Here is a 27,576-nt window from a genome sequence, read left to right as displayed (position 1 = left end):
ACAACGTGTGAGTGAGAATGTAGAAGTGTGTGGTGCATTCACGAGGTGTACTGCCTCTGGCATCTGTAACACTATTTCTAATAGTAACAGTAATTTGCTGTTTCCTTCTGTTAGATCTGTTAACCCTGTAGTGTTCCCTAACTATGAAACTCTCAACAGTGTTAGGAATGTCACTAAGACAAGACTTCTGGTTTGTCATTGAATTTATTAAGATTATTTTTGTATTTGTACATTTCCTGTGCAGTCCACACCAGATTGCTCCTCATCCTTTACACATTATATTTGCCAGTCACACACCATAGGCCCTTTTCAAAAGAGAATATTCTACAAAAAAAATTATATATATATATATATATATATATATATATATATATATATATATATATATATATATATATATAAATCTAAAGCATTTTCTGGTCTACGAGACTTGAACAGCTTCCTACTAAAAAAAAAAAAGAAAAAAAAAAAAAGCCAGAATTTTTGAGGATATCATCTTTTGAATAGTTCATCTAGATCAAACAGTATGACAAATTATTATTATTATTATTATTATTATTATTATTATTATTATTAAAAACAGTTATTAATATCAGTTTATACGGATTATAAAGCACTTGGAATGTTTCTTATAAAATATATGCTATATACATCTCATTGTGTCGTATTGTTATTGTGGTGGGCAGACCTTTCATGCAAACAGATTATATATATATATATATAGTCTGCTAATATTCATTGTACTGTACCATATAAGGATGTGCTATGTATACAGACAACCTGGGGTTCACAAGAAAACACACACACAAGACCTTCTAACAGATTCATAGATGTGATGCATGTGTTTCTATCTTCAGGCCTCAGTTTCAAATCAATGCTGCGTTCTTGATACACGGGTCTGTGTGTGATGGAATCTAACTTGTATGTGTTTCAGTGTGTGTCTGCAGTACCGGCTCTGGTTTCTGCAGTGTGTCTGTGCTTAGCGCTCCGTTCCTCTGGGGCTGGGTTATCGTGGAGTTCCCCGAAGGCGCTTGTGCCCGTCGATGATCTCCTGCACTGCTGTCTGATCGTCCATGGTGGAGAGATCCCCCAGCTGGCTCCCCTTCCCCTCCACGATCTTCCGCAGCACGCGCCGCATGATCTTCCCCGAGCGGGTCTTGGGCAAGCGTTTAACCACCTGAAAACAAGAGCCGTTATTAATGCCAGTCAGGGGTCTGTCAAAGCAGCCGGTGCCTGCGTTTAAAGTTACGAATCACGTCTTTCTCAAGCTCTGCCGTAATCAAGCCTACTGTCGGTGGTGGCTTGCCATCTCAGATTACAGTGGATTTAAACATCCCTTGAGTTTGTATTGTGGTGCCAGGACCCCCTTGTAAACAAGGCCTTGGTCTCAAAGGGTAGAACTGCCCCAAGCTGAAATGAAACGTCCTTTTGTTGTTTATATCCTGGGCAAGGTGTATGTTTGCACAGTATCAGTGCCACTTGGGACATGCATACCAGTGTATCCATCCTTTTAAAATGACTTCAATTAAATAAGACCAGCCGAGGTCAATTCCATCCACTAACAGAGATGAACAGAATCCCAAATCCTGTACAAGCTACTTAGACCCACTCCACTTATCCAAAATAAATCAGATCATTGTGTACTTAAATAGATAATCTGCTTCTGTCTAAATGTGTCTTCAGGAGCTTGTATAAAACCCTGTGCTTTCCAGGCTGCGGCTCAATCATTGTAGAGTGTAGAGACGGAGGATGCTAGAGGAGTGAAGAGATTAGCTGGGACTGTTTTAAGCTATAGCGTCGGGTTTAGTAATGTACTACATTTGCTAAACAGAAAGATATAAAACATTAGAGGAAATGACCTTTCAAGACCTCAGCGTGTTTCTGCTGTATTTGCAACTAATGTAATAAGAAGCCCATGGTGCTCCCCACTGAAAGCAGAGCCATCGTAACAGTACGGTTTAATAAGTCAAGCAGAACACCTTGACCTCCTGCATTACCATGAGCTGCTTTAACGCTTTCCATGATCGAGTGGCTAGGAGTCAAACCGTGTGAACGCCATGTACTGCGCAAAACCTTCCACACCCAAACCACAGTAAAGAGATTCAGTCATGCAATGACCAAGAACAGTGTGAACTTCACGTACTGCGCAAAACCTTCCACACCCAAACCACAGTAAAGAGATTCAGTCATGCAATGACCAAGAACAGTGACCAGCAGACCTGAGGTCAGTTACAATGACAAATTACAGCAGAAATGTTTGCTGACATTACAAGTGCAATGCTACTGTGTTCAATTACAACTGCTGCAGTAATTACAATTACACTAACAAATAACAGAAACAACCCCAGGCGTTAACATGTTTGTTTATTCTACATAACCAGCAAGAACCGCAGGTCCCAATACAGAAACATACCATATCCCTTTCATTTATTCAAAGCAAATGGGGTCACCAAACGCGGCTGAATACACAAGAATAATGATCGAATGACAAATGAATGCGTAACTGAACTGTAATTGATAAATTATACAGTATAATTACAATTACGCAGGTATGCCACAGTTCTACTGTAATTACAATGACACTGCAATTGCAATGAATTACAAATTTCACAATTACCATCAGAACCGAGCCCAGGTCTGGAGCCCAGGCAGTATCACTGCATGCTGTACTCATCCACAAAGAATGGATTCAAGGTTCTGGGTCCCACTGCTGGTATATCAAGCAACCCTGACCGGGAGGACACTGGAACTGCCTGGACTGGTAGCGAATGCTGAAGAGCTGCTGCCAGTACCTACCTGTATATAGTCGGGAGCAGCATACTTTGCAATCTTCAGGGAGACAGTGTCCCTCAGCTGCTTCTCTATGAGCTCCTCGGGCTCATCCACTCCATCCTTCAGCACTATGAATGCGTAGGCACCTGAGGAGCGCAAGGAAACCTGGAGTTTGAACAGCAGTCGGTGCAGGTGTACAGACAACGTTAAATAAAGTACTTCTGGTGCACATGTATTATTATTATTATTATTTATTTCTTAGCAGACACCCTTATCCAGGGCGACTTACAATTGTTACAAGATAATACATTATTTTTTACATACAATTACATTATTTTTTACACATTATTTTTACATACAACTACCCATTTATACAGTTGGGTTTTTACTGGAGCAATCTAGGCAAAGTACTTTGCTCAAGGGTACAGCAGCAGTGTCCCCCACCTGGGATTGAACCCACGACCCTCCGGTCAAGAGTCCAGCGTCCTAACCACTACTCCACACTGCTGCCCAGCTGAGCAGCAACATTAATGAGATGTGCTCTCCAGTCTCTCTTACCTTCCCCCTTTATCTCATGAGGATAACCGACCACAGCGGACTCGGCCACGACGCGGTGCTGATTCTGAAACAAGGAAAGAGACAGGGCGATCTGTGCAACTCGGATTGCAGAGCAGCTGGACAGGTGTGACAATAACTGGGCTTTTGCAAAGGTGACTGCCATGGTATGGGTATGGGAGGGGTGGTCCAGTGCTTTGAGTCATTGTTCATACAGCAGGCACATCAGGGTCATTTGCTCCGTTTGTAAATGATGCTCTCATGGTATGCGACTCCTGTAAGCTCACCACCACTTCTTCAATCTCCGCAGTGCCCAGGCGGTGGCCGCTCACATTGAGCACGTCGTCGAGACGGCCGATGATCTGGTAGTATCCTTCCTTCGACCGGTACGCACCGTCTCCTGTGAAAAAGTGACCTGGCGAAAAAGTCAACGAGGGAGACAGTTTTATTCACAAAGCTGAAACTCAGGAGTTATTTAAATAATTATACATTTCTTTTTTCAAACTCTGTTCTTATGAATAAAATGTTTAATCAAATTCGGAACATCTCGGGGATGAAAAAGACTCCCGTTGCATGTCGGTTTGATCCATACCTGGTGTTAGTCTATGTTTAATAAGACACAGCTGAGCTTGTTACCTATACACTGGGGCTAATCAAGCTCATAGCAAAAGATGGAATGGGTGAAACCGCTATGCAATAGGAGTCTTATTTCCATCCCTGGATCATATTATTATTCGTATCAGTAATTACTACTACTGGTTATCAACAGAAACTACAGGTGCAATGCTGTGTCTAGGTACATACCGGGATAAGGCTGGAAGTAGGTCTCTATGTAGCGCTTGTGGTCATTGTAAATGGTTCTGGCCATCCCAGGCCAGGGCTGTGCGATGCAGAGCGCGCCGGACACATCGTTGGCAGACAGTTTGTTACCCTGAACGTGGCACCAAGAGATTATGAGAGAAGCACACAGGGTGGCACAGGGCTTGTTAGTGGGTGTGCATTTAAACTCTAGTATGCGCGATGGAGAAATACCACGACAATGAAAAGGTAAAAAACAATAATCCAAAGGGGCTAGCTACAATACTTACAAGACCTTCCATTTGAATCAGGTGTCAGGGAGTATATCCCCATGCAAAGCTTATGTTTCAGATGAGTCCTATACATGTTGCACAATGAATCTACTGCGTGATGGACCCGAGTCAAACAAAAGGAAATAAAGTCTGGCAAACTAAACGATCTCTGGGGGAGAACAGTACTTGCAAGAATGTTGTAAAGCTAATGACAGGGGAGAAGAAATCCTTCTGCAAGTTTACCATAGTATAAGCATAGTAAAGTGTAATAAAGCATAGTAAAAGCATGGTTTCGCATAGGCAAGCATTGCAAAACAATAGCGAGGTATGGTAAAGCATATTAATAAAACATGGCAAACCAGGGTAAACTACGGGAAATGCACAGTATAACCGTGGGAAAAGAATCCTGTTTCTATAAGGGGAATGGGTTTGAATGGATTATTAGCCCTTTAACATCTACAGATAAAGGCTTTACAAAGAGGTCAGAGTATCTACAGGCTGCTGGGAGATTTCCCACAATGAAGTCAGTCTTAGCCATGAAGCAACAGATAATATGAAGACACCTTATCATCCATCAGAGCAGGCTGAATGCCGAAGAAGGGCCTCATCACCATGGCTGGGATGATCTCAGCTTCGGGATCAGAAGGTCTGGGAGCAATACAAATCCCTCCCGTCTCTGCAGACATGAAAAACATTCATTTCTCCGGCAGATGTCAATTAACTAATTACAGTTATGCGAAGTAATAACATAATTGCATGCTGTCAATTAATGATCTGATAACAAAAGCTGCACGAACTAAAGACATGATCTGGGATTGAGAGAGAAAGCGTTTCCCCAGAGCCAACAATCTGGTTAGGATTTGGAAGGAGGGCAGAGAGAGGGCGCTGGAGCATTCTGCATCTCCCACTGTCCCAGTATGGGATCTTTCCAAACAAGCAATGTTTAATCGCCTGTCATCATTATTAAGGATTCCATTTACATCTTACTGCCAAAGCCTGTTACACAGTTTAAAGAATAAACCCTAAAGCTATTTTTCAGCACCATCGTGTTTGCCTATTTAGGTCGTATTATACAACCAGATACTAGCTAGCTTAGTCTAACACTAATGTTTAATTATGAACCTCAACTGCTATATGAAGGCAATTACAGCTTCAGTACTGTTAAAATGTGTTTTCAGATTTTCCCTAGTATGAATGTTTCAGCATATATGTTTATGGAGTAAATGTTCGTTTACAAAGATGAAACTCTAAAGATTAGTTTGCAGCTCGACAGTCCCTTGCAAGGAGTCCTTGTCATTGTTTGGTTGAATGCCCATGTCTTTATTTCAAATGTACACTTTCCTCTCCGTTGTACTGTTCTTCTTGTAGCGACAGTGGTAATGGTGACGGTTTGTTTAAAAACTAATCTGCTGACCAGGGAGCATCACGACGTAGGAATGTGTATATTACAGGAATATATCGTACGTACATGAAGATTACAAGGATGTACTGTTTTTAATATAGCAATCTGTTTCCATGCCAACAGAATATCTTCCTATTATTATTATTATTATTATTTATTTCTTAGCAGACGCCCTTATCCAGGGCGACTTACAATTGTTACAACATATCACATTATACATTATTTCACAGTATACAGATATCACATTATTTTTACATACAATTACCCATTTATACAGTTGGGTTTTTACTGGAGCAATCTAGGTAAAGTACCTTGCTCAAGGGTACAACAGCAGTGTCCCCGACCGGGGATTGAACCCACAACCCTCCAGTCAAGAGTCCAGAGCCCTAACCACTACTCCACACTGCTGCCCTATATTAAATATATAGTACAGTAACCTTGCAGTCTGGATTGGAAGCATTAATAAAGGAATCCACAAGCTGCACAGAGCTCCCAGCCATGTCCCTTCCTCCAGCCCCAGAACCAAAACATCTGCTCCTCCTGGCACAGGAATGCAGGAAGTTTCAAAACTAGAGCGCTGGAACAGACAGAGCTGGGATTCCATCTCTCAACCCCAGTGGAGCTGCTTATATGAGCAGTGCACTGGCCGTCCACATCTTCACATTGCCAATTCCATTCCCAGAGGCGTTGTGAAAAGCAGCAAAGCAAACATTCCTCAGCACGAGCAACGCCTAGGAAAGCACATTGTGTACCAGCGACAGCGGCTACTAAAGGTTACAGATTAACTGTTACTACACGTAGCGATGCAAGTCTTAAACCTGTTCAAGGATCACATTTAAATGCATTTCTCACATGATCCTTCAGGACATTCCATGTATTTAATGACCTTGTTTTTCAATGGCGAGCTAAGCGTGCTGTACAGTAGTTTGATGTGTAGCAGCAGTTCTTGATGAATTCAGACTGAAATAGCAGCACATTAACAGACCATCTATGAATGCTTGTGTGACCTGTCATTTCTGAACACCTCGTTAGATTGATCTGGAAATGTATAAAATCAGCTTCATAACTGTGATGGAATGAAACAGGTAAGGCTGCAGATATTATCCCCCAGAATACCCCCAAAAACCCACACGCTAGCTATTAATAGAGCTGTGAGCAATAACACTGATGTGGCTTGGCATGTTAGGCTAAGACTGGTCTAGTTCTTTACCTGTTTGCCACCAAGTGTCCACTAGAGGGCATCTCCCCTCCCCAACCACTCTGGAGTACCACTCCCACGCCTCCGAGTTTATTGGCTCTCCCACTGAAAAGGATAAAGGTTAAAGGTTACCAGAAATACCCCTTCCAAAACACTGACCCGATGACATCTGAACAGATCATCTTTTGTATCTGGACAGTATATCCCCTTCAATCAATGTGTGTGTAACCGTACCATGTTAACTTTCTTAGTATCACCCTCTCGAATGAACTGCTTCATAAAGTCAAACCTGCTGAATAATGTTACGTTAACATACTGAATTGCATATCGCTTTGTAATTTTCTATATACTTAACAAAAAACTGACAAAATTGGAAAAAAGTGACATTTGGAAATCTGACATGAAACACTGTACTACTCTTACAGTTTCCTGTAGACCTTTGTGATATTTTTCAAAGCGTTGGCAGGGGAACTTCTTCGACTCCAATGAAATTTAAAAAATCGAGACCGAAGGGGATATAATCGTCCGAACAGATTTTTTTTTACATCCATCGCAAACAGACAGCATTATAAAATATGCTGAAAATGTATCACATCTGCTGTTTTTCTTCCAATGTAGGAAAATGCAAATTCAAAAGAACATGTGGATTCATTATTATCTTGATTCATCATTGATTGATGTGTTAATTGAATGAAAATAAAAAAAGGCTTCAGCTTTGCACCCGCCGTGTCTGGATTCAGTCCAAAAATAACAAGGGCAGCGTTAGACTTGTTTCCACAGTTATGTATTGCATAAACATGTACACACCTTGACCTGTCTAATGTAAGGGTTGAACACAGAGTTCGGTTTAGTATTTGCACTTTTCAGATTTGTGAACAGGAACATGTCGTACCGGCACACACAGTAACCCAGACCCCTCTCTTTCAACAAGATCAAACTACCCTTCTGTTTCTCCCAATGTGTTTTGTCAGCTTGTTCCCATATTTAGAATTCTTTATTAGAACACTCGATCAGAGATAAATCACCTTGTTCTGTGAGGGTCACTGGGTTTATGGTTTGTGAAACTATTCCTCTAGCAACAAAACAAAACTGTCAAAACACAGTTTAGCTATATTGAGGAAAAAATCTTCCAAATCGGCTTTTCAATGCCATTGGATGGTACTCAATTGTAAAGGTGAGGGAAAGACAGATTTTCTTGTTTTGAAAGCATCACAGCAATAATTTGGATTTATTGAATACCTGCCGATAAATCCGTCTTCCAGGCAATTCCGTGTACGAGTAACAGCACACCCCTAATCTTGCCAGAGCAGTGTGAAGCGTCGAGATCCTGAGATGATTTCTGGGAGCCTGCACATTCTTACCTACCTGACCCAAGGGTTTTCAGAGATGACCGGTCGTATTTCTTAACCCACTGATCTCCGTATTTCAGAAGAAGTCTGATTGCTGTAGGTGCTCCATAAAACTGATTAATCCTTAGCCTCTCAACAGTCTCCCAGTAGCGCCCTGTGGGGAAGAAATTGCCATTACACACAACAGACTTCATGAGGCACACATTGAAAACATAACTTTTTGAATGTGCTTTTCTATAATTGGTTGTAGCTGGAGTGTATGGTACATGTGAGCTTTGTACAGCGCCCTGGGATGCCATGGGGTGAAGGGCGCTATATAAAAATGAATTTGCATTGTATTGTATTGAATGCCAACTTCATCCTGTCCAGTTCTTTTTCCCCATACAAGCACTGAGAACACTAATCAAAGCTTCATCCCAAGCACTTCCAGCAATAGCAGCACAATGGCCCTGCAACAAGTATTGCACAGACGTCCCTGTACATGGGGTGCTGTAACAGATTACCAGCAGCGTGACTACCATTGGTAAATTCAAATAGGACTCTGTTACTGCTATGGTACCAATCCACCATTGCATTTACAGAACCACTGCATTGCCATTGAAAATAATTTGGAAAAGGAGAATCCAGACATCTTTAAGGTTTAGAACTGGTAAACGGAAATAACTGACACATCTGAACAGGCGCAGTTTTGGTTCGTGCCTCGTAGTGTGCAATATTTCTTTTCAGCGAGGTTTTGGTGCGATGCTCTTACCTGGGTCGGGGTAGACCGGCGTGCTCTCAAACAGAACTGTGGTGCCCCCGTTGCACAGCGGTCCGTACACAGCATAGCTGTGCCCAGTGATCCAGCCGATATCCGCGACACAGCCAAACACATCCCCGTCATGATAGTTAAACACATACTGCAGAGAGAGAAGGAGCACGCTAACCACTTCCACGCAGCAAATACTAAAAATAGCTTTGGACACAGCAGAAATCTAGTTTTCATTAAAAAAAAAAGATTTATCATTATTTTTGCAATTGCTTTATATGTGGGGGGTGGGGGGGGGGGAGTGGCCTCCTGATACGAGGTCATCATGCATTTGTGTCTCCCATTCGTCCCCATACGAGGCATGAAAGGGTTCAATTCGACCCACAATGATCGCAGTGCTGCATAATAGCAGCTTAAAAAATAAAAAAAATAAAGCACATTTAGATGGGATGAGATTAAGATATATAAATCTGGCTAAACCGGTCGAAGTAGTTTGCTTGAACAGGTTCCATGTCCCATAAAAAAAATAACAGAGAATGTTCTTGGTGCAGATCAGCACGTTGTGGTACAGTTGTTGTACTGTATATGGTTTTGGCAGAACTATCTGTTCTGTAATAATAAAGATCACATTGATTAGTCGTGCATACCGGACTGTATTTAAAGAAATCCATGTAATAACTTGTTATGGAACACAGCACACTATGGTCTGCAAACCCAATGGAGCGTGTGTAGTACAGAAATATCTGCACAACACAGGGAGTTTTACTGCACTAATGAAACAGCCAAGTAATGCAAATGAGGTCAGGAGATCCAACCAGTCAGGCTGCAAAGGGATTTGGGTCTCAGCCAATCAGTGTGCTCGGTTTGTCAAAGCTATTTTATGAATGTATAGAAATGAAATACCCTGTGGTCATTTTAGATGGTCCCTTTTAAGTGACTGTTACAACCAGGTTGTGCCATTATCACTTTTCAGCGTTTTCCCTCATATGCCCTTTCCAGCATTACTCTGTCACAGCAATCCCACCCACTTCCACGACATGAGAGATCAAAATCGCTGACTTCAACGGATTACAGTTCTAACCCCTTCCAGGAGCTCATGCCTGAATGAGAAAAGCCACAGAGCTCTAATCTTCATTAGACAGCGCTGCTTTCACATCGCACAAGACCTTTTACAGTGCAAGCCAGATGTTTGTGAAAACGGGGCTGCTGTGGATTTAACAAGGATGCAGAATCAAAGTATCTCATCCTGGCTTAGCTAGAGCTCTGAGTTCAGCTTTAGAAGCGTGACTGAAAACAGAGAAGCAGACATGAGCACTGCTTTCACTCAACAAACAGACACAACAGACTACAGCTACTAGCCCTTCACTGTGCATATTACATTAACAGCATAATGCAGAAATTCATTTGAAATGAGCAGAAACGCAAGCACAGACGCGTTTAATTGGAGATTATTACAATTTGTTAATGTCTGTTCTTAAAAGGGAAAGAGTTAAGATTACAATAAAACAACACACTCAAGTGTAGATTATTTTACAACAATCCTATTACAAAAACGGACCCAGTGAAAGTTCCTCATTAAACCCTCCTGGAGATTGAGCTCAAAGCCGGTTTGCATCCATTTCACTTCTTTTTATAAAAGTATTCCATCACGATCACCACCCCTCCTTGGATTCTTAACCAATTCAATACCGAAGAATCAAAAGGAGCACATCTCATGTCCCATAATGCTTACAATGGATGCTTTCAAATCAGGAAACACAGCATGATCCGACAGAGAACGATTCGGCACAACCACAACTCTACAACGAACAGGGAGCAGAATGGATCTGTAAGGTGCCAGATTCCAGCTCAAGCGGACCACTAGCTGTCAAGCAACCACTAGTACATGATCAGTGCCAGGCTCTGTAATATGGGAAGAGATCCAGAGAAGCAGACTGATACAGTGGTGCAGTACATCAAGTGTGTAACCTTTCTGGAGCACTTCTAAGAAGCCTCTCTTTCAGAGTGAGGCCAGGAAGATTACTTTGTTTCTCAGTCTGATCCACACAGCCTCCGCAGCTGGCTCCTGGCCAGGACCACCTCCTCTTCTCTTATAAGCAACGCTGTAGACCTCAAACTGAACGTACCGGAAAGCCATACAATATAGATTTTTATAAACAACAATTATTACACAAATTCACATTCTATTTGTATACTAACATATATAATAGATAATGCATTCAAAGTGTCTTTCTCCACCTTGTCAGAATGCTTTACTTTACGTGTGTGTGTGTGTGTGTGTGTGTGTGTGTGTGGTGTGTGTCTGTGTGTGTGTGTGTGTGTGTGTGTGTGATTGTGTGTGGTGTGTGTGTGTGTGATTGTGTGTGGTGTGTGTGTGATTGTGTGTGGTGTGTGTGTGATTGTGTGTGGTGTGTGTGTGTGTGTGCGTGCGTGCGTGCGTATGTTGTGTGTGTGTTGTGTGTGTGTGTGTGTGTGTGTGTATGTTGTGTATGTTGTGTGTATGTTGTGTGTATGTTGTGTGTATGTTGTGTGTGTGCGTGCGTGCGTGCGTGCGTGTGTGCGCGCGCGTGTGTGTGTGTGTGCGCGCGCGTGTCAGTGGCACAACGATGAGGTCTGAGCCGGGTTTTGGCACAGCGGAGAGGATTCTGATGCGCTGTTGCTGTCGTCTTCTGGTGCAGTCTGGACTGCACCACTGTTTATATGAAATGCTGAAAACCAGTCCCTCACTGCAGATTCATCTCCACACTGCACTGACACTTGTTTACAAATACTGCTGAAAATACGTTACATGTTCCCACGGCTGATTTCACAAAAAACAAGCTAATAATGCAACAGATAAATATTATGAAGTGTAGTTGGTTTTGAATTGATTTCCCTCCATTATAGCAGAGACCTGCAGCACTGAGACAATCCACTGGAGGGTGCAGGGGGGACCTCAGTAGATGTAAATGTGATAAATGATTAATACTGTACACTCAACACTGCCGATGCGGATTCCACTAATCCATAACCCGTCAACCTCTATCGTTCTAACTTGCCCAAATCCATTTGATTTCAAATTGTGTCATACACCGTTCCCATGTGTCTGATATTATCACCTACTGCATGTTGCAAGAACTTCAATACAATATTTTGTAGCATGCCTATCATTGCTACAGCAAGCAATAGAGAGGGGTTTTAATTTGCATGTGGGATTGAACAAGAACGTAGACCTGAAGTCTTTAGGTTCAAAAAAGAATACAAAAACCTTCAACTACCATTGCATAGCAGTGTGATCCATTCCTGGGTTTACCAGGAGTTTAATAAGAACAGAGCTGGTTATCTATACACACTGCGGCTAATCAAGCTCACAGTAAAACCTGGAATGGGCGAAACTGCTGAGCAATAGGAGTCTTATTTCCATCCCTGCGTAAAACAGAGAAGATGGCATCCTTCTTGAAGGAGTAGCTATTCAAATAGAAAAGTTAACTCACCCTGTGTGTCAAAGAGGTATAGAGCAGGTAGCCTGCGTGGGTGTGCACAAGGCCTTTGGGCTTTCCTGTGCTGCCTGACGTGTACAGCAAAAACAACATGTCCTCACTCTCCATGGCAACGGGGTCACAGGTCACGTCTTCCTTCATCATTTCCTGTGGAATCAACATCCTGCTCTATGAATATTTGGTTTATTAACTAACAAGTGAAACCTGTGCTTAATCAAGATCTATTAAACTTATTTAAACACTTCTGCTTATTTAAACACATTTAAACACAACATGTCCTTCAAATAAATCCTCGTGTCCCTACAGCAGATCTCCTTCCACCACTTTCACACAATCCCCTGAGCAGAGACAAGCAGCAGGTTTGACTGCATGAACACTAAAACAGTTGAAGGGAGGTGAGCTCTGACTGCGGCCCCTTTTCTCAATGCACTGACGGGCGCGAGACGGCTTGACGTACCTCCTCCAGTGGGATGTCTCTGTCAGTCATTTGGACCTGGTTCTCCGTTCTCATGGCAACAAGGACCTGCGTGACGGACGGGCAGTCCTTCACAGCCTGGTCTACAGTCTTCTTCAGCTCGATGGTCCTCCCTCCCCTCAGTGCCTGGTTCACGGTGATCACCAGCTTCGACTGGGCTTAAACAACGACAAGATGGGTGGGTTTGTCAACACTGGCACTTCCATGGAACTTCCTTGCCAGCTGATTAAACTAGCTCATGGTGCGAGTGCCATGTTGTGGTCAACTTGCTGAAGTAAAAGGCTAATAACCGTTATATTTCAAATCCCAACAAAATGTACCCACCCCCATAAACACAGTCCACTGTATTAAAGACAAGCCTGTCTCCCTTTAGGCAAACTACCAGCTCCTACTGATCTAGTTATATATACAGCACAAGCATGTTCCTCTTCATTCACTTCATGTTTTAAAGACAGAAGGCAGGTCTGGAAAATGTTGCTACCCTCCTCTATTTATAAAGCTTCAAGTCTGGGAAATACAACAAAGAGACCATTTGTCTAATTTGACAACCTGGTTTCTTTTTAATTCTAGTATGGAAAAAACACTGCAAGTGGCCTACGATGGGATTAATTTAGGACTGATTCTAAAGATACAGGGATGGCAATAAGACACCTGTTGTATAGCAGTTTCACCCATCCCAGGTTTTACTGTGAGCCTGATTAGCCACAGTGTGTAGGTAACAAGCTCAGGTGTGTCTTAAATTCATAGTAAATAAAACCAGCAACTGCTATGCAATGGGAGTCTTATTTCCATCCCGGAGATATCCTAAAAAATACTTTTGGGATTCCCGAGGGACCGTTATTTCATCCACGCCACCAAATGGGTCCTGGACGATAACTGAATTGAATAACTGGAAGTGAAGTAGCACCGTATGTTTCACAGCCCCCTACCATCTCGGATCCTGTCAGCCAGCGCCTCTGAGCTGAAACCTGCAAACACCACAGTGTGGACCGCGCCAATCCGGGCGCACGCCAGCATGGCAGCCACTGCCAGGGGGCATGGAGGCATGTAGATGGTGACTCGATCTCCCTTCCTGACTCCCTGGCGCTTCAGGACGTTCCCCAGACGGCATGTCAGCTCCAGAAGCTGTCTGCGCAACAGACAAAGATAAAACAGACTGGGAGTCTGGGAGCAAACAGACTGGGAGTTTATTACAAGGAAAGGGTGTGAAAACAATGTATACTGTGCGACTATTTAAAACCCTTTTTTATCCATCGTTAGCACAACACAGGAATGGAAATAAGACTCCTTTTGCATAGCGGTTTCACCCTTTCCAGGGTTTTATTACAAGCTTGATTAGCCACAGTGTGTAGGTAACAAGCTCAGGTGTTTCTTATTAAACTCATAGTAAAACCAGCAATGGATCAAAACTGATTTCCATCCCTGTGACATTCACACTTTTCTAAAGTTTCCCAAACTTTATTTCAGTTTTATACTGCCAGCACACTATAAATACACTTCCTGTACAGTCAGCATTAGCCCGGTTAGCCGAGGTCCTAATGCGTACAGCACAGGAAGTATGATAGGATCTATAGTGTGGTGGCGACATAAAACTGACTTCACTTGAGTCCAAGAGACAGTCTGGAAAACTAAACAGCAGCTAAATAATAACGCAGGTGTGCTAATGATTTACCCAGTGGAAACGGTGCTTCTTCTACTCACCTGTAAGTCACTCTCACTTCTGTGCCTGGCTCATCTTTCTCCCAGATGAGCGCCACTCGCTCGGGGCAGGTGTGGATGTGTCGATCCAGACAGTTCACTGAGAGCGCAGAGAGACAAGAGGAGAGAGAGAGAGAGCGCGCTAGCGGGTCAGTCCACAGGAGAGACCCCAAAACAGCGTTTTACTTTTTAATGAACGCATATTATGTATCAGTACCACGATACTGTAAATCAAATATTGATATAAACTGGTGTGCACACAACACGGGAAAGTGAGCCCCATTCATACAACACGTGAGAGCCGGTAAATGAAAAGCAATACACTGCACTCAGTGGTACGTTCAGTCTTCATGAATAAAAAAGACAACTTTAACAGAAAAGGCAAAGCTTCCTTATTAGCAACCAACACTCTAAACACAATGGTGTAGTCGGACTGTGTTGGCAGATGGTGTAAACTAAACTGAATTCGTTATTCGCTGAAATGAACGCATTTTCACTTACACAAAAATAAATAGTTTTATATAAAAAAAAAAAAATCCAATCTTTAGGATATGTTTTTTTGTACTTATAATGTGTAAAATACCTATATATATATATATATATATATATATATATATATATATATATATATATATATATATATATATATATATATATATATATACACACACACACACACACAAATAAGAAAATAAAATAAAAACAGGCATTTTACCTGATGCGTTCAGCTGCCCTCCTTCAAACCAGCGGATTTTGCCTTCGCTCAGTTTACAGTCCTGCACGGTGTGGAAGGGGGTGATCCAAGACAGCCTCTGCCTCCCCACGGCGCCCCAAAACCGGTCTCCCTCGTTGACGGAGTAGTCATACAATCCGCTGTGGTCTCCGACTCCAAGGAAGGCTGCAGCCTCGGGCATGGAAGCTGCTATACTGTAATTTCTGCTGGAAGTGGTCTTCCACTTTGCAAAACTTCTCCATAAAGCTGTAGTGAGTTTTCTATCAAAACAATGCTTTACAAATGTGTTCCGCCACGCAAGAAAAGACATCGCCATTGATGAGTTTCGCGCATCAGTCTATTGCTATGATCACCACGCGTGAAGCCAGGCTTCAGCAAGTTTCAAAGTAATTTATAATAATAATAATAATAATAATAATAATACTCTTAACGTTAATGAAACACGAAAGCGCCAATATATCGGAGGACTAATGCTGAAAACAGTGCAATTGAGATGAATTGTCCATTTTGTTTTAGTTTTTTTATTGCATTTCTGACTGCGTCTTAGGAACTAAGAACTGATCAACACTCCTCTAACAACACAGCCAAAAAGTTTCTCTTAAAGGGAAGTAGGATTGAAGACGCTGACGAGCGAGTTGGCCGACAGAATTCCACTCTAGCTAAATAAATTAAGGTAATTGCATTTAAAACAGTATTTCATTAAGGAAGTGCATTGGTTGACTAACAAAGGTACTACCAAATGTTCCTGTCTGGACATTGCGCTCCGATTGGTTATCATATTATGGTTACTAAAACAATGAATAATCCTCTCCCAACACCGAAACCCTAAACCTAAGGTCAGTATCCTATACCGCAGCCATTACACGTCTAAAGTAGTTCATGTTTGGCATTGAATAAGCGTTTTCGTTACTTTAAAAAACAAAACAAAAAAAGCGACCGGAGGTGCTGACATCCTCCGTTGTCTTCATTTCGAGGTACCTTTGTAGGCAAAGGTACCTGTAGTTAAACTGGGCTTCCTGGGTGTTTGTACAGCTATAAATACTGTAGTTTTTGAGATGTCATTGAACATTATATATCCCCTTCAGTCACTGTGTGCACATTTGCACTTAAGTTTCATAGCTATGTATCTGTTTTCTAATGCATATGGGTTTTTTTTCAGTTATGGCAGGGCAGTCTGCTAATTCCCAGATAGAATATTTACAGAGCAGATTAGTCCTTATCAGCAGCGACGCAGAACCTTTTTACTAGATTAAAACAAACGGAAAAGGGACAGGAGCTGGACAGTCATAAATAAATAAGACCATATGGAAAGCAGCTGTCTAAATAAACACTACACTGTTTATTTAATGTATTTTTTTATCGTACAAGAAAAAAACTGGAACAGAAAACACAGATTTCTTTTTTTGATCTTTTAACTACATTACAGTACATTTTAATGTGAAACACTCCGGAAATAATGTTTTATTTGTTTTCCTTTATTTATTTACAGTATTTACATTCTAATACTGCTAGGTAACTACTGTTTGTCTTTTACAGAAATAAAGAACACGATTTCATGACAATGAAGCGAGGAGATAGGGAGAGTGGAGAGAAGGACCCCTGAGAAGCACTCCTAACAATATTTTTAAGTGCTCTTTAGAGGAAAGGCTGACACTGACTAATTTATTCGTTGCCAAGCGCTATGACTGTAGCCAAGACTAGAATGTTTTCTACTCTCCCTGTAGTTCAAAACTGTGGGCTGTTGGTTCTGTAACATTTGATTTCTGACCTTAAAAACATGTGCACAAACATCTACCTAGTATTCCAGCTGTGAGTTTCTAGAACTGCTGCTAAGCAGGTTTTAGCTGATCTGGGTGAGCTACCTTCCTGTCACTGCAAGTGAAGAAGCCAGGTGTAGCGGAATCTATTTGTATAGCTTCAAAGCTGCCAGTGAATACATTGGGGCTCAACAGTATTGACACCTCCTATCTTATCAATGCAAATACTCCAAATCGATGTCATTGGCGTATTGGGATGTGCAGATATCTATGTATCTGCTACTTATGAGAAGTCTTCTCTTTACATGATCATTCTTGTCATCACTACACTAAGAACAAGAAAGTGAAAATGTAAAAGATTGCTACCCTTCAGTTTCCAAGTTTATTTGGTTAATAAGCAACAATTGTTTAAAACAAGTTGTTTTCCAAATTCAGATGTTTGATCTACATTTCTTAATGTGTAGAACAATGTTAACATGAACTACTGTAGAGTATTTTGCATTTAAAAGAGGCACGTGAATTACTTTTTTTTTGTATTGATGAGTTTGAAATTAACCAATCAAGTGCAAAATAAAGGGTCAATACCTCACTGTAAGGATGTGCAAGAAACTGAATACTGTGGCTAAAATTGCCTCCCCTTTAAAAAAAAAAAAAAAGATGATCAATTGGCACCACCTAGAGGCATGTTAAAATATCACATTTTCTCTTAAAAGGGAAAGTCAAATCTGTATTTTCCTTATACCTCTACTCCACAATATTGAGTTACTGAAATATACCAGCTGGACTGAATCAACAATGAAGGGAATTGGAGGGGAACAAAACAAACTGATATCATATTGAACACGTCAAAGCAAGCACATAGAGTTTTTATGAGTCTGATAACAAAGTTCAAAGTTAGATTTCAAATACTGCCAGGTTCTAAAAGATAAGCCTTTAAAGAACTAAAAGTCTTCTTTTTCATTCTTTTTATAAAAAAAGGTAACATTTATTCCTCTTCTGGTGGATTTAACTGATCTCTGCTTTTCTCCTCTGCTTCCTCTGTCTCCATTTTGCGCCCTGGTGCATCACTTGAAACAGTCCCCAGCACTTTAGCGCTGTGCTGCTGTGCTTTTGCCCTGAGTGCAGCGATGCTGTTCTCCCGCAGTTCCTCTTTGGAAATGGGTGACTTGGCATCTGTCCTCCTCTCCTCCACCTCCCGCTCCTCCTGTTTGGGATTGGTCGGCTGCGGAGCCTCTTCGGCTTTCCCTGCGGGCGGGGTCTCCACCGTCTCCATCGACTTTTTGTGCATTCCTAAAAAGAATTGTGGGTATTCGGATTTAGAAAAGCGTCTGGTCATTGGAAAGCCATCTTGAACTGTAAACAGTAAGCAAAGAAAGAGTCCAGATTAAGCTACAGCATCTACCTTTGCCTTGAAAAGTTTGTAGTTTTTTTTTAAATCTTATTTGATTTTATTAGATTTTTGTATTGATATTATTCAGTTTTATGGAGAGAGAGTTGACTTTATGCTTTGCTGCTGTTTCACTCAGAGATGCAATGGATGCCTATTATCAAGATTTAGATCATTTACTTTCACAGCTACATCTTACAGCCCATGAGCCCTACTTTGTATATCCCTTATTAAACGATCATCAATAGAAATGCTGTAGCCCAGCAAAGGCAATGAAATACTACAGGGCAGCTACAATGGGATCACTTAGTGATAACTAACCACAGTATCCCAATGATGCACACGAATCAATGCACACTGGTAGCACATTGCAACACTGTGCTATCATATGAGTGTTTTGTTGTATACAGAAGACTGCTGTGCAGTGATGTGTTGCCACGTCTGGCAGTGCTGTGATCTGCTATTGCCTAGCTATGGTTGCTTCAGAGTAATACACTGGTATTCTATTAATATCCCAAGAGTGCTTGTCAAGCTTTTCCATTAGGTTATTTAGTAGAACTACAATGGAAATAGCATGCTGTGATGAGACTACAGTTGTGAGTGCAGGTGCAGTGTAAGTAACAGTTTTTTTAATGTGTTTTATTCCTTTCCTTTACCCTTGGTTCTGAACAGAATCGTTATCAAATGGAAGCTCAGAGGAGAGCTCTGTATCAGGGACACAGCAGTTCTGTTCACACAGCTCAGTGTTAATGTGCCGTTCCACACTGTTTCCCTTCAGATAAGGTTTTCATGACTGCTGTGCCTGTCTTTATTAGCACATGCGAACAGTGAACCTGTCCTGTGTCGACTGTCATGGGACTTGGGGATGCATTCCTTTTTATTTTATAACAACAGGGATGGATATAAGACTCCCACTGCGTAGCAGATTGATCCATTCCTGGTTTTGCTGTGAGTTTAAAAAGACACACCTGAGCTTGCTACCTATACACTATGGCTAATCAAGCTTGTTTAAAAACTGCTATGCAACAGGAGTCTTATTTCCATTACTGAACAACAATATATTCCAGCTCTGGAGCTGCAGTGATATAATGGCATATCTGTCGAACGGCACTTTTTTCATCAGTAATAATTGGCATGTAGGTTAGTGTCACAGCCTGCTTTTCAGTTAAGGTACAGAGGAGGAGTTCTGCTATTGTAACTACACTGCTCTGAAGACTCTATATAATCAGGAGCTACAGGGCATGCCCACGATAACATTCGAATGCTTTCCACTAATTAAGCCCTATGTAAAATAATTAAGGAATAAATTACTGATTTCATTGATTAATGTGTAAATTAAATTCCTGGTTTACAAATTCTTAAAAAAAAAAAAAAAAAATCAATGATTCACTTTACAACTAATGAACTAATCAGTGCATTCATTACTTAATGAACTGGTCCAATTTTAAATGTTATTTAGGAAAGTCAGAGAAATACATGTGCTTTATATGTTTCTGGGATCAGATACGGGATCGAAGAAGGTGGAAATGAGCCAGAAAGTGATCCTGACTCGCATAATCTGCTCAGCAGTAAACGATCTTGGGTCAGAATAATTATTTTATTTTCTGTTTTTTGGGGGTTTTTTTTAATCGGCATTATTTAAAAAAAAAATATTTTATTACAGAAGGACGACATTTACCGTAGTTTGTTTTTAATATATATATGAGAAGAAAAAACGTTTCTGTTTGCAAAAACTGTATTCAGCACCGCCCCCTCCTGGAGAAAAGCAGTAATATACTGTACACATGGATGTGTGAATGGATGGTGCGTAAACTATAGCACTGATTATAGCGTTAAATAGTATCTTAATGCAGCTTAATGTGTTCGGTCACTGACTAGCAGATGAACGGGCCGGTCTATTTGATAACACAAGCCCAACAAACATGTCAAGGGGAGGTGGTTTAAACGATTGGGACGGGTATTCAGTTGCATGGAGGGTTTGCATTGAGGAATCACAGACCAGCCAGCCAGCCGCAGCTGGACTGGATGAGAGAGAGAGAGAGAGAGCAGTGAGAGTGAAGGGAGATTCCTTACCGAGCAGCCAGGGGGCGCAGGAGTCCATGACGCCGTCCTTGGCAGACTTGAGGATGGATTCTGGCAGCGGGATGGAGTGCCGCACCATGGCTCCGTACAGCCCGTACTCTGCCATCACGCTGCTGCGCCCCCAGCACTTCTCGCGCTTCCTCCACTTGGCGCGCCGGTTCTGGAACCAGACCTGAACGGGAGCCAGAAGCACGAGTTAATCACATAGTGACAGCTGAAGCACCGCCAGCAGGACTGTCACACAGCGAGGGGGGAATTAAAAACTTTGTGTTTGAAAATCCGATTGCACTTTACAGGGTTTACATCATTTTACAGGGTTCATTATAAAAAATAAAAAAATAAATCAAATTAAAAAAAAAAAAACTTACCGTCTTTAGTCCATAAAAAACAGCGAATTAATATGGTTTGAATAATCATTTCGAAATCGTATTGTTTTGCCCCTTTACTTTCAAACATTTTTTGAACATCTGCGCCTCAATGAGATTCTGAGACAATTCTGCCGAACAGTGACATCTTCTGGTTAAAAGTATAACAGCAGTTTCTGCGTGTCCATCTTGCTCCCCAGCCGTTTCACTGCTGTTAAGGTTGATTTGTGTCCCCCCTTATTTTAATGCACATTGGACTTTTGCATAGCAAACATCAGTGGACAAATATTAGATTTGCAGCAAAGATCTTACAGAAACCTCTGCCAGAAAATAAAACAGACGCGAATGTGTGTTTATTTATTTATTCATTGTTATTATTGTTGTTAGTATTTGTTACTTTGTAATGTTTCACTACTTATTTATATTGTATAATTATATCTGTTTTAACCGACACGTAAAGCACTTTGAGGTAAGGCGCTATATAAATAAAATAAATTCAAATGTAATTGAATTGAAATGTGTTGCTTATGTAGCACTGATAGAAAAAACAAATGCTGCTTCCTACCAGGGCTCATTATGTGACTGAGACAAAATGAATTGATTGCCGGTGTCAGGTCAAGACATTTAACCTAAACAGCACTGCGTGCCAGGCACAGTATCTAACTGGTAATGCCTGAGGCTATCGTCAGCTTAAGGCACGTCTAAATTGATTTCCACAAAGCAGGCTTGGAGTGTTTAATAGCTGCCTCCCTGTGTGCGCTTGTGTCTGCTGCGTATGGATTGCGGGGGGGGGGGGGGGGGGGGGGGGGGGGGGGGGGGGGGGGGAGACAATAAATTAAAAATGATCAAAGCCGTTTTTTGAAACCTTTTTTTGCAATTCTGATGACAACCTTTATCTCATACGAGAGATGGGCTTTTTTTGATGAAAAATTGCTTCTCTCGACATTCAAAGAAAACCGGAGAGGGAAGCGAGAGGAGAAACGACCCCAGGGGCAGCGAATGCTGATTGAAAAATAAGTTAATTTCAAGCTCAATCGATGGTCGACAGGCGCTCAAATATCACGGGAAATTAAACTAGCGGGTCCCGGGAGAGCACAGCCATTGACCCGTGCTAATTAATTCAATGTAGTTATCATTTCATTTTAACTCCTAATCTCTCGCGGGGCTCCCCCCGGGACCGCCGCGTGCTCATCTGATTTAACTAATTACACTCGATGAGAAAATTGGGTGTTAATTTTGTTTAGGGGCGGAATTTCTTTATTTATTTCTTTATTTATTACCCACAAGGCGCTGTCGTGGAAATGAAATTAAAAGGCTTCCCTGGCAGATGGATGGCCCGGGTCACACTGCAATCTTCTCCCGTCTTGATTGCCTGATTAGGTCGTTAGCGCTTTACTGGAAAAAAGAAATTGCTTCACATCCAGCTGCGCACAAGGAGAGGGACGAGGCGGGATCGCGGGTCATTTATCTTTAAGAGCCTCAGCTAGCTGGTATACAGGGCAGGCTTTGACACCTGCATTGAGCATCAAGTGAGACACTTCACAGTTGCCACGTCCCCTTTCTGTTCCTAAGGATGTACCACACAGTAACAGAAATGCACCTGTCCCCGGTTTGAAATGCTTTCAATTAGATTATTGCGCCAATGCCACCCTTTGGACAGCACTGGCCAGAATGGGTTCAATGAAACTGTTTATAACTGGCATAATAAGACTGAACCCAGAGACTAATACACAGGAAGGAACGTCTGCATCGAAGCTGTTAAATAATCACCTGGATCCGGTCTTCAGGTAGTTCTGTTTTCATTGCTAGCATCTCTCTGGCGTACACGTCCGGGTAGTGGGCTTCGTTGAAGGCTTTTTCTAACTCCTCCAGTTGATAAGAGGTGAAAATGGTTCTGCAGAAATAAGAAATGCAATGATTTACTACACTGCGGTTTTAAGGTAAATCGGAGCAATTTTACACGTGGGAAAAAAGGTATAATTCAACATTAAGTAGAGAATAATCAGTTTTATTATATATTGCGTAGCACACAGTGCCACCGGTGGCCATAACATGTAACTGCATTGCTTTGGATTTGCAATTTTAACAAAGCAAACAAAGAGGCCATGTGTAACGTCATTATTTTTTGCTTGTAAACCTATTGCTTTTAAATTCAAATTTGTGTTTATACATTTAACATTTACAACACCAATTATGGTTTTCCCGGCGTAACCATGCCGACAGCAAAATAATGCATTCTGCACTGAACAGGGGCTAACAGGGCTGGTTTTGTCTTTTCTGTCACTCAAAATATATTTCCTGGGCTGAGTTCATCTGTAATCTATGAGGACAGTGCTATCCAGCAGGAGCACAATTCCGATTTAAAGAAGTTTTATAGACAGTCACTTGAGCACATCAGCACCTTCACGACCAGCATCACCTATTTAGTTCTGCTCTGCTGTAACGTTTATTAAGGCAAATGAACGCGGTTTAAAAGAATTGACATGTGAAGTATTTGCAGATAGTGTCATTGTATATGTGTAACTTCGAAAGTGTCAGTACAAGAGAGTGCTTTGTGCATTACTGCAGGCTAGCAGGTGGTAAGAAAATGCATACTAACCGTACTGTAAGACACATGTTTACAAATGAAGCATACGTCTTACGCAGCAGATTTGAAACGCCTTTTACTGTGCGTCAACGCACATTCTGAGACGAGTCAACGGGACACCAATGCGTTGCAATTCCTTTACATAAGATTTATTGTTAAACTTTTTTTTTTTTTACAGTGCACAGAGCTCAGTACTTTCCATTAAATGAATAGTCAGTAAATCTATCCTTAGTGTTAAAAATCCTATATTACTATTTATATATTTAGCAGACTCCTTCATCCCAATCCTTTCAAACTACTTGAAAATAATTATTCTGTGTGGAATCCCCCAAAACGTCATCTGTTTTATACTTGTGGGAAAAATAAGTTAATGATATATATATATAAAATGGCTGCTCGTTATTGGTGAGGAATCTAGCTCTCTGGCTGGTTGTGAACACACAGTTAGGTAACTGAAGCGGGTTGAATGTCACTCCGGTTTATTTGTACTGGTATAATCCACTGGATATACAGTATCTGATCTCTTTGATGTTCCCGATAGATGAATCTGATGGGCGCATTTCCTAGCAGAAGTCTTCATTTCCTTGGTGATAAAGCTAGCTGATGTTTATTCCAGTGTTTGCTGGACTCCATTTATATTATCTGCATATCGAGCTGACAAGGAGATCTTCAAGTAAAGCAGACTGTGATTATTCTTAAACGCGGTCGACTTATCTCCATCTATATGCACTATTAATGGAATTATTAAAATCGAATTATAAACACAAATCTTCTGTGACAGATCATACACACCTTTTATAATTTATATACTTTACACTTTAGGGTTTATTTTGCTGGGTTCTTTTTTTTTGTGCATCTTAAGTCTAAAACATTTCAGAACACACTCCAATGTCTTCCATAAGATTCATAAGATAAACATTTGACTCTACAGGAAGCTGTTTATTTTTTCATGAGTCTAATTTGATATTCTTAACTAAACACAATTACATTTGAAACCGCATATCCTTTAAGTGTAAAATGTATACAGAACAGCTATTGGATTTAAAAGCGCAGCAAAACTACTACTACTAAAATAATAATAATAATAATAATAATAATAATAATAATAATATGTTACCTGTAGGCCTAGTAAAACACAATATAGTGTGACAAAATATAACACAATCGCTTCTGTGTATGTAGCAATACTAACCAAACAGTCTATAATGTAATTGATGTATTTGCAATACTTTACAACTATTTTCATATTTCTTTTAAATCTATCTATCTATCTATCTATCTATCTATCTATCTATCTATCTATCTAACTATCTATCTATCTATATTGCAACCCAGGTTCTTCCTCACGTTGTTTATTTTGCATTGGGTTGGATTGCGGCTGCACACAGTGACTGATGTTTAATCGATGATGATGATGGGTCCAGTTTGTACACATGTCACAGTAATTGGGTTGAATTGGCTGCTGACTTACCTGTGTCGCCTCTTCTTTCTTTTCTTGCTCTGACTCATAGAAGATTTAGACAGTTTTCTTTCATTTGAGGAAACATCTTCCGAATCTGTAAATAATAATAATAATAATAATAATAATAATAATAATAATAATAATAATAATAATAAATGAATATAAATTAGCCTCAACCTCTACCTTTAAAGCCTTTTAACGTTGAATATATATATATATATATATATATATATATATATATATATATATATATATATATATATAGATGGTGTGTGTGTTTAGAATTCAGAAGAAATGAAACAGATAACTTTCGAACCAAGAAAATTGATTACATTTTGTTTAAGCTTATAAACCATATATATATATATATATATATATATATATATATATATATATATATATAAAGCATGTGTGTGAGTTATTTTGGATTAGTGTTTTAGACGCTCTAAGTTTCAGCTGAATGTTAGCTCAAAAGAGGGATTGCTTATATATATATATATATATATATATATATATATATATATATATATATATATATATAATATATTATTTTGAAGTTTATTTAGCTAATTAGTTAAACTTCACAACGCACATATATATCTATCGGTTTGATTACTTTTTCTAAGGTAGGTTTCATTAATAAGCTGTTGCTTACAAAATACCTGTGTAATTAACGTGCTTTTACAAAAAAACATTAAATAGGAAATTGTCAAAATGAACGTAGTCTATTCACATTATCGTCGGCCAATTATAACCAGTTTCAATAGTAAATAAAATAAAATAAATCTAAATAATTTCAGAGTAAAACAACTTCAATGCGTTTATTAACAAAAAAAGATTATATATATAAAATAATAAAGAAAGACGATGTTTATAAAATCTCAGTGAGGTAGTGCTCCATTTATGGTAATTATAAAATACAGTTTTAATAAAACAAATGGTAACTAAAATTCTCCCATTTTGATGGCCTAATAAAATATGTTTCCCCCCGTGTACAGTGCATATAATCCTTTAAAATCCACCATTTCAATACCCATTTTATAAACGGCATGGCAGCGGAACCGATTAATTATCCACTCTTTATTAAAGCTTTAGTATCCAGAAAGGTTACTTAATCAAAAGTGAAATATATCCGAATTTGTTTGTAAGTATAAGCATAAATAATTCATTTTTGAATACTGTAATACAGACACTATCCTATAATTAATATTCGACATGAGCCATATCATTTTAGTTTTAGTCTCTATACTGCAAGGTCATGTAATCGCTAAAGTGCGATGCATTGCAGACCTAATAAAATGGTTCTTTAGAGTTCAAGATGGTTCCAAATATGAAGCGTTCCAAAGAACCTAAAAAGGTTACATATAGAACAATGCGTATATATCTGTTCAGGGTCATTATAAGCAAAAGTGTCAGGTGTGTGGCTATAACACTATATATATATATATATATATATATATATATATATATATATATATATATATATATATATGTATATATATGTATATATATATATATATATATATGTATATATATGTGTATATATATATATATATATATATATATATATATATATATATATATATATATATATATATATATATATATATATGTATATATATATATGAGCACGTATTGGCAGACTTTATAATAATATCCAATTGTCCATATTAGAATTTCAGCAAATACCTGACATAACATACAGTACTGAAATGACAACACTCCGTTATTATATATTGTAATACTGCGTCACTTGCTACTGGCTGAGCTTTTATTTAATGCTGGTTGGTGTGCAGGCAACGCATCAACTGATATATAGATATATAAACATAGACAATACCTGAGCTGGCTGTCTGGCTGGCGTTCAAAGGAGCTGTCCTGTTCAGGGACTGCAGGTGGATATTTTGCTGGTCTGACAGGACTTCCAAAAAAGCAGGCTGGCTGTAAAAAGCGGGGATACCTCCAGCTCCGATTAATCCCATCCCCATCCCCACTCCAGCGGGGCTCAGCACCGACCTGGCCGCCAGCAGGTGAGCCCCAGGCGGCAGGGACTCCAGGACTGTCCTGGGGACGGAGGGGGGCTCTTTATTCAACCCCAATATTTCTTGGATCCCAAATCCTGTACACCTGGGAGTGTGTGCAGAATTGATCTTGGGCTGGTGGTTAGTCCCCACATTCTGAGCGGGCGATGCAGTTCTGGGTTTGTTTAAGCTTTCTGATAATACGACCCCTCCCTTCCCTGTCATGATTTCTATGATTATATTCCCTGACTATTTTTTTTTCAACTTGGTCCCAAGTGCACTCTCCAATGTGCAATGCTCCTGATCCCTGTAGAAATTCCCTTTTTATCCAACAGGTCCAGCACACCAGGGGTCAGAGCTGAGCAGCCAATCAGCGCACAGAAGTCATTTGGAATTTCAGGGAAATACTTTGTCCACCTGACACAGTGATTTTGCC

At 40.3% G+C, this 27,576-nt stretch overlaps 2 protein-coding genes across 3 annotated transcripts; both read right to left on the bottom strand.

The window, feature by feature from the left end:
* Window positions 1–185: 185 nt before the first annotated feature.
* On the bottom strand, window positions 186–16,256 carry LOC117418781 (acetyl-coenzyme A synthetase 2-like, mitochondrial). The gene is made up of 14 exons (XM_034031854.3): window positions 15,462–16,256; window positions 14,750–14,846; window positions 13,978–14,177; window positions 13,031–13,206; window positions 12,568–12,720; window positions 9,098–9,245; window positions 8,363–8,500; window positions 7,010–7,102; window positions 4,961–5,073; window positions 4,132–4,258; window positions 3,615–3,742; window positions 3,331–3,394; window positions 2,797–2,918; window positions 186–1,177 (listed from the first exon to the last, which is right to left on the bottom strand). The coding sequence occupies exons 1-14, from the start codon at window positions 15,793–15,795 to the stop codon at window positions 1,007–1,009; spliced, it is 2,064 nt and encodes a 687-aa protein (XP_033887745.3). The 5' UTR covers window positions 15,796–16,256; the 3' UTR covers window positions 186–1,006.
* A 568-nt stretch (window positions 16,257–16,824) lies between these two features.
* On the bottom strand, window positions 16,825–27,576 carry LOC117430971 (visual system homeobox 2-like). 2 transcript variants are annotated; one of them, XM_034927822.2, is made up of 5 exons: window positions 26,960–27,576; window positions 25,129–25,213; window positions 22,841–22,964; window positions 20,697–20,877; window positions 16,825–18,526 (listed from the first exon to the last, which is right to left on the bottom strand). In XM_034927822.2, the coding sequence occupies exons 1-5, from the start codon at window positions 27,363–27,365 to the stop codon at window positions 18,222–18,224; spliced, it is 1,101 nt and encodes a 366-aa protein (XP_034783713.1). In that variant the 5' UTR covers window positions 27,366–27,576; the 3' UTR covers window positions 16,825–18,221. The 2 variants fall into 2 exon arrangements, with proteins under 2 accessions (XP_034783713.1, XP_034783712.1); XM_034927821.2 differs by having other exon boundaries at window positions 16,825–18,589; window positions 26,960–27,572.

Source organism: Acipenser ruthenus, chromosome 18 (assembly GCF_902713425.1).
Source record: "Acipenser ruthenus chromosome 18, fAciRut3.2 maternal haplotype, whole genome shotgun sequence".
Taxonomy (NCBI): Eukaryota; Metazoa; Chordata; class Actinopteri; order Acipenseriformes; family Acipenseridae; genus Acipenser; species Acipenser ruthenus.
Note: the sequence above shows the minus strand (reverse complement) of the source record. Positions and strands in the feature narration are given on the sequence as shown.

Excerpts from the sequence above, each read along its gene's own strand:
- LOC117418781 (XM_034031854.3), bottom strand. The coding sequence starts at position 15,795 with ATGGCGATGTCTTTTCTTGCGTGGCGGAACACATTTGTAAAGCATTGT. Across the intron at positions 13,207-13,977 it reads GGCTGACAGGATCCGAGATG|CCCAGTCGAAGCTGGTGATC; the intron begins GTAGGGGGCTGT and ends TCGTTGTTTAAG. Across the intron at positions 9,246-12,567 it reads ATACCTCTTTGACACACAGG|TATGTGTTTAACTATCATGA; the intron begins GTGAGTTAACTT and ends CTCTCTCTGCAG.
- LOC117430971 (XM_034927821.2), bottom strand. The coding sequence starts at position 27,365 with ATGACAGGGAAGGGAGGGGTCGTATTATCAGAAAGCTTAAACAAACCC. Across the intron at positions 20,878-22,840 it reads TACCTGAAGACCGGATCCAG|GTCTGGTTCCAGAACCGGCG; the intron begins GTGATTATTTAA and ends GCTCCCGTTCAG. Across the intron at positions 18,590-20,696 it reads CTGCGCCCCCTGGCTGCTCG|TTCAAGATGGCTTTCCAATG; the intron begins GTAAGGAATCTC and ends TACTGTTTACAG.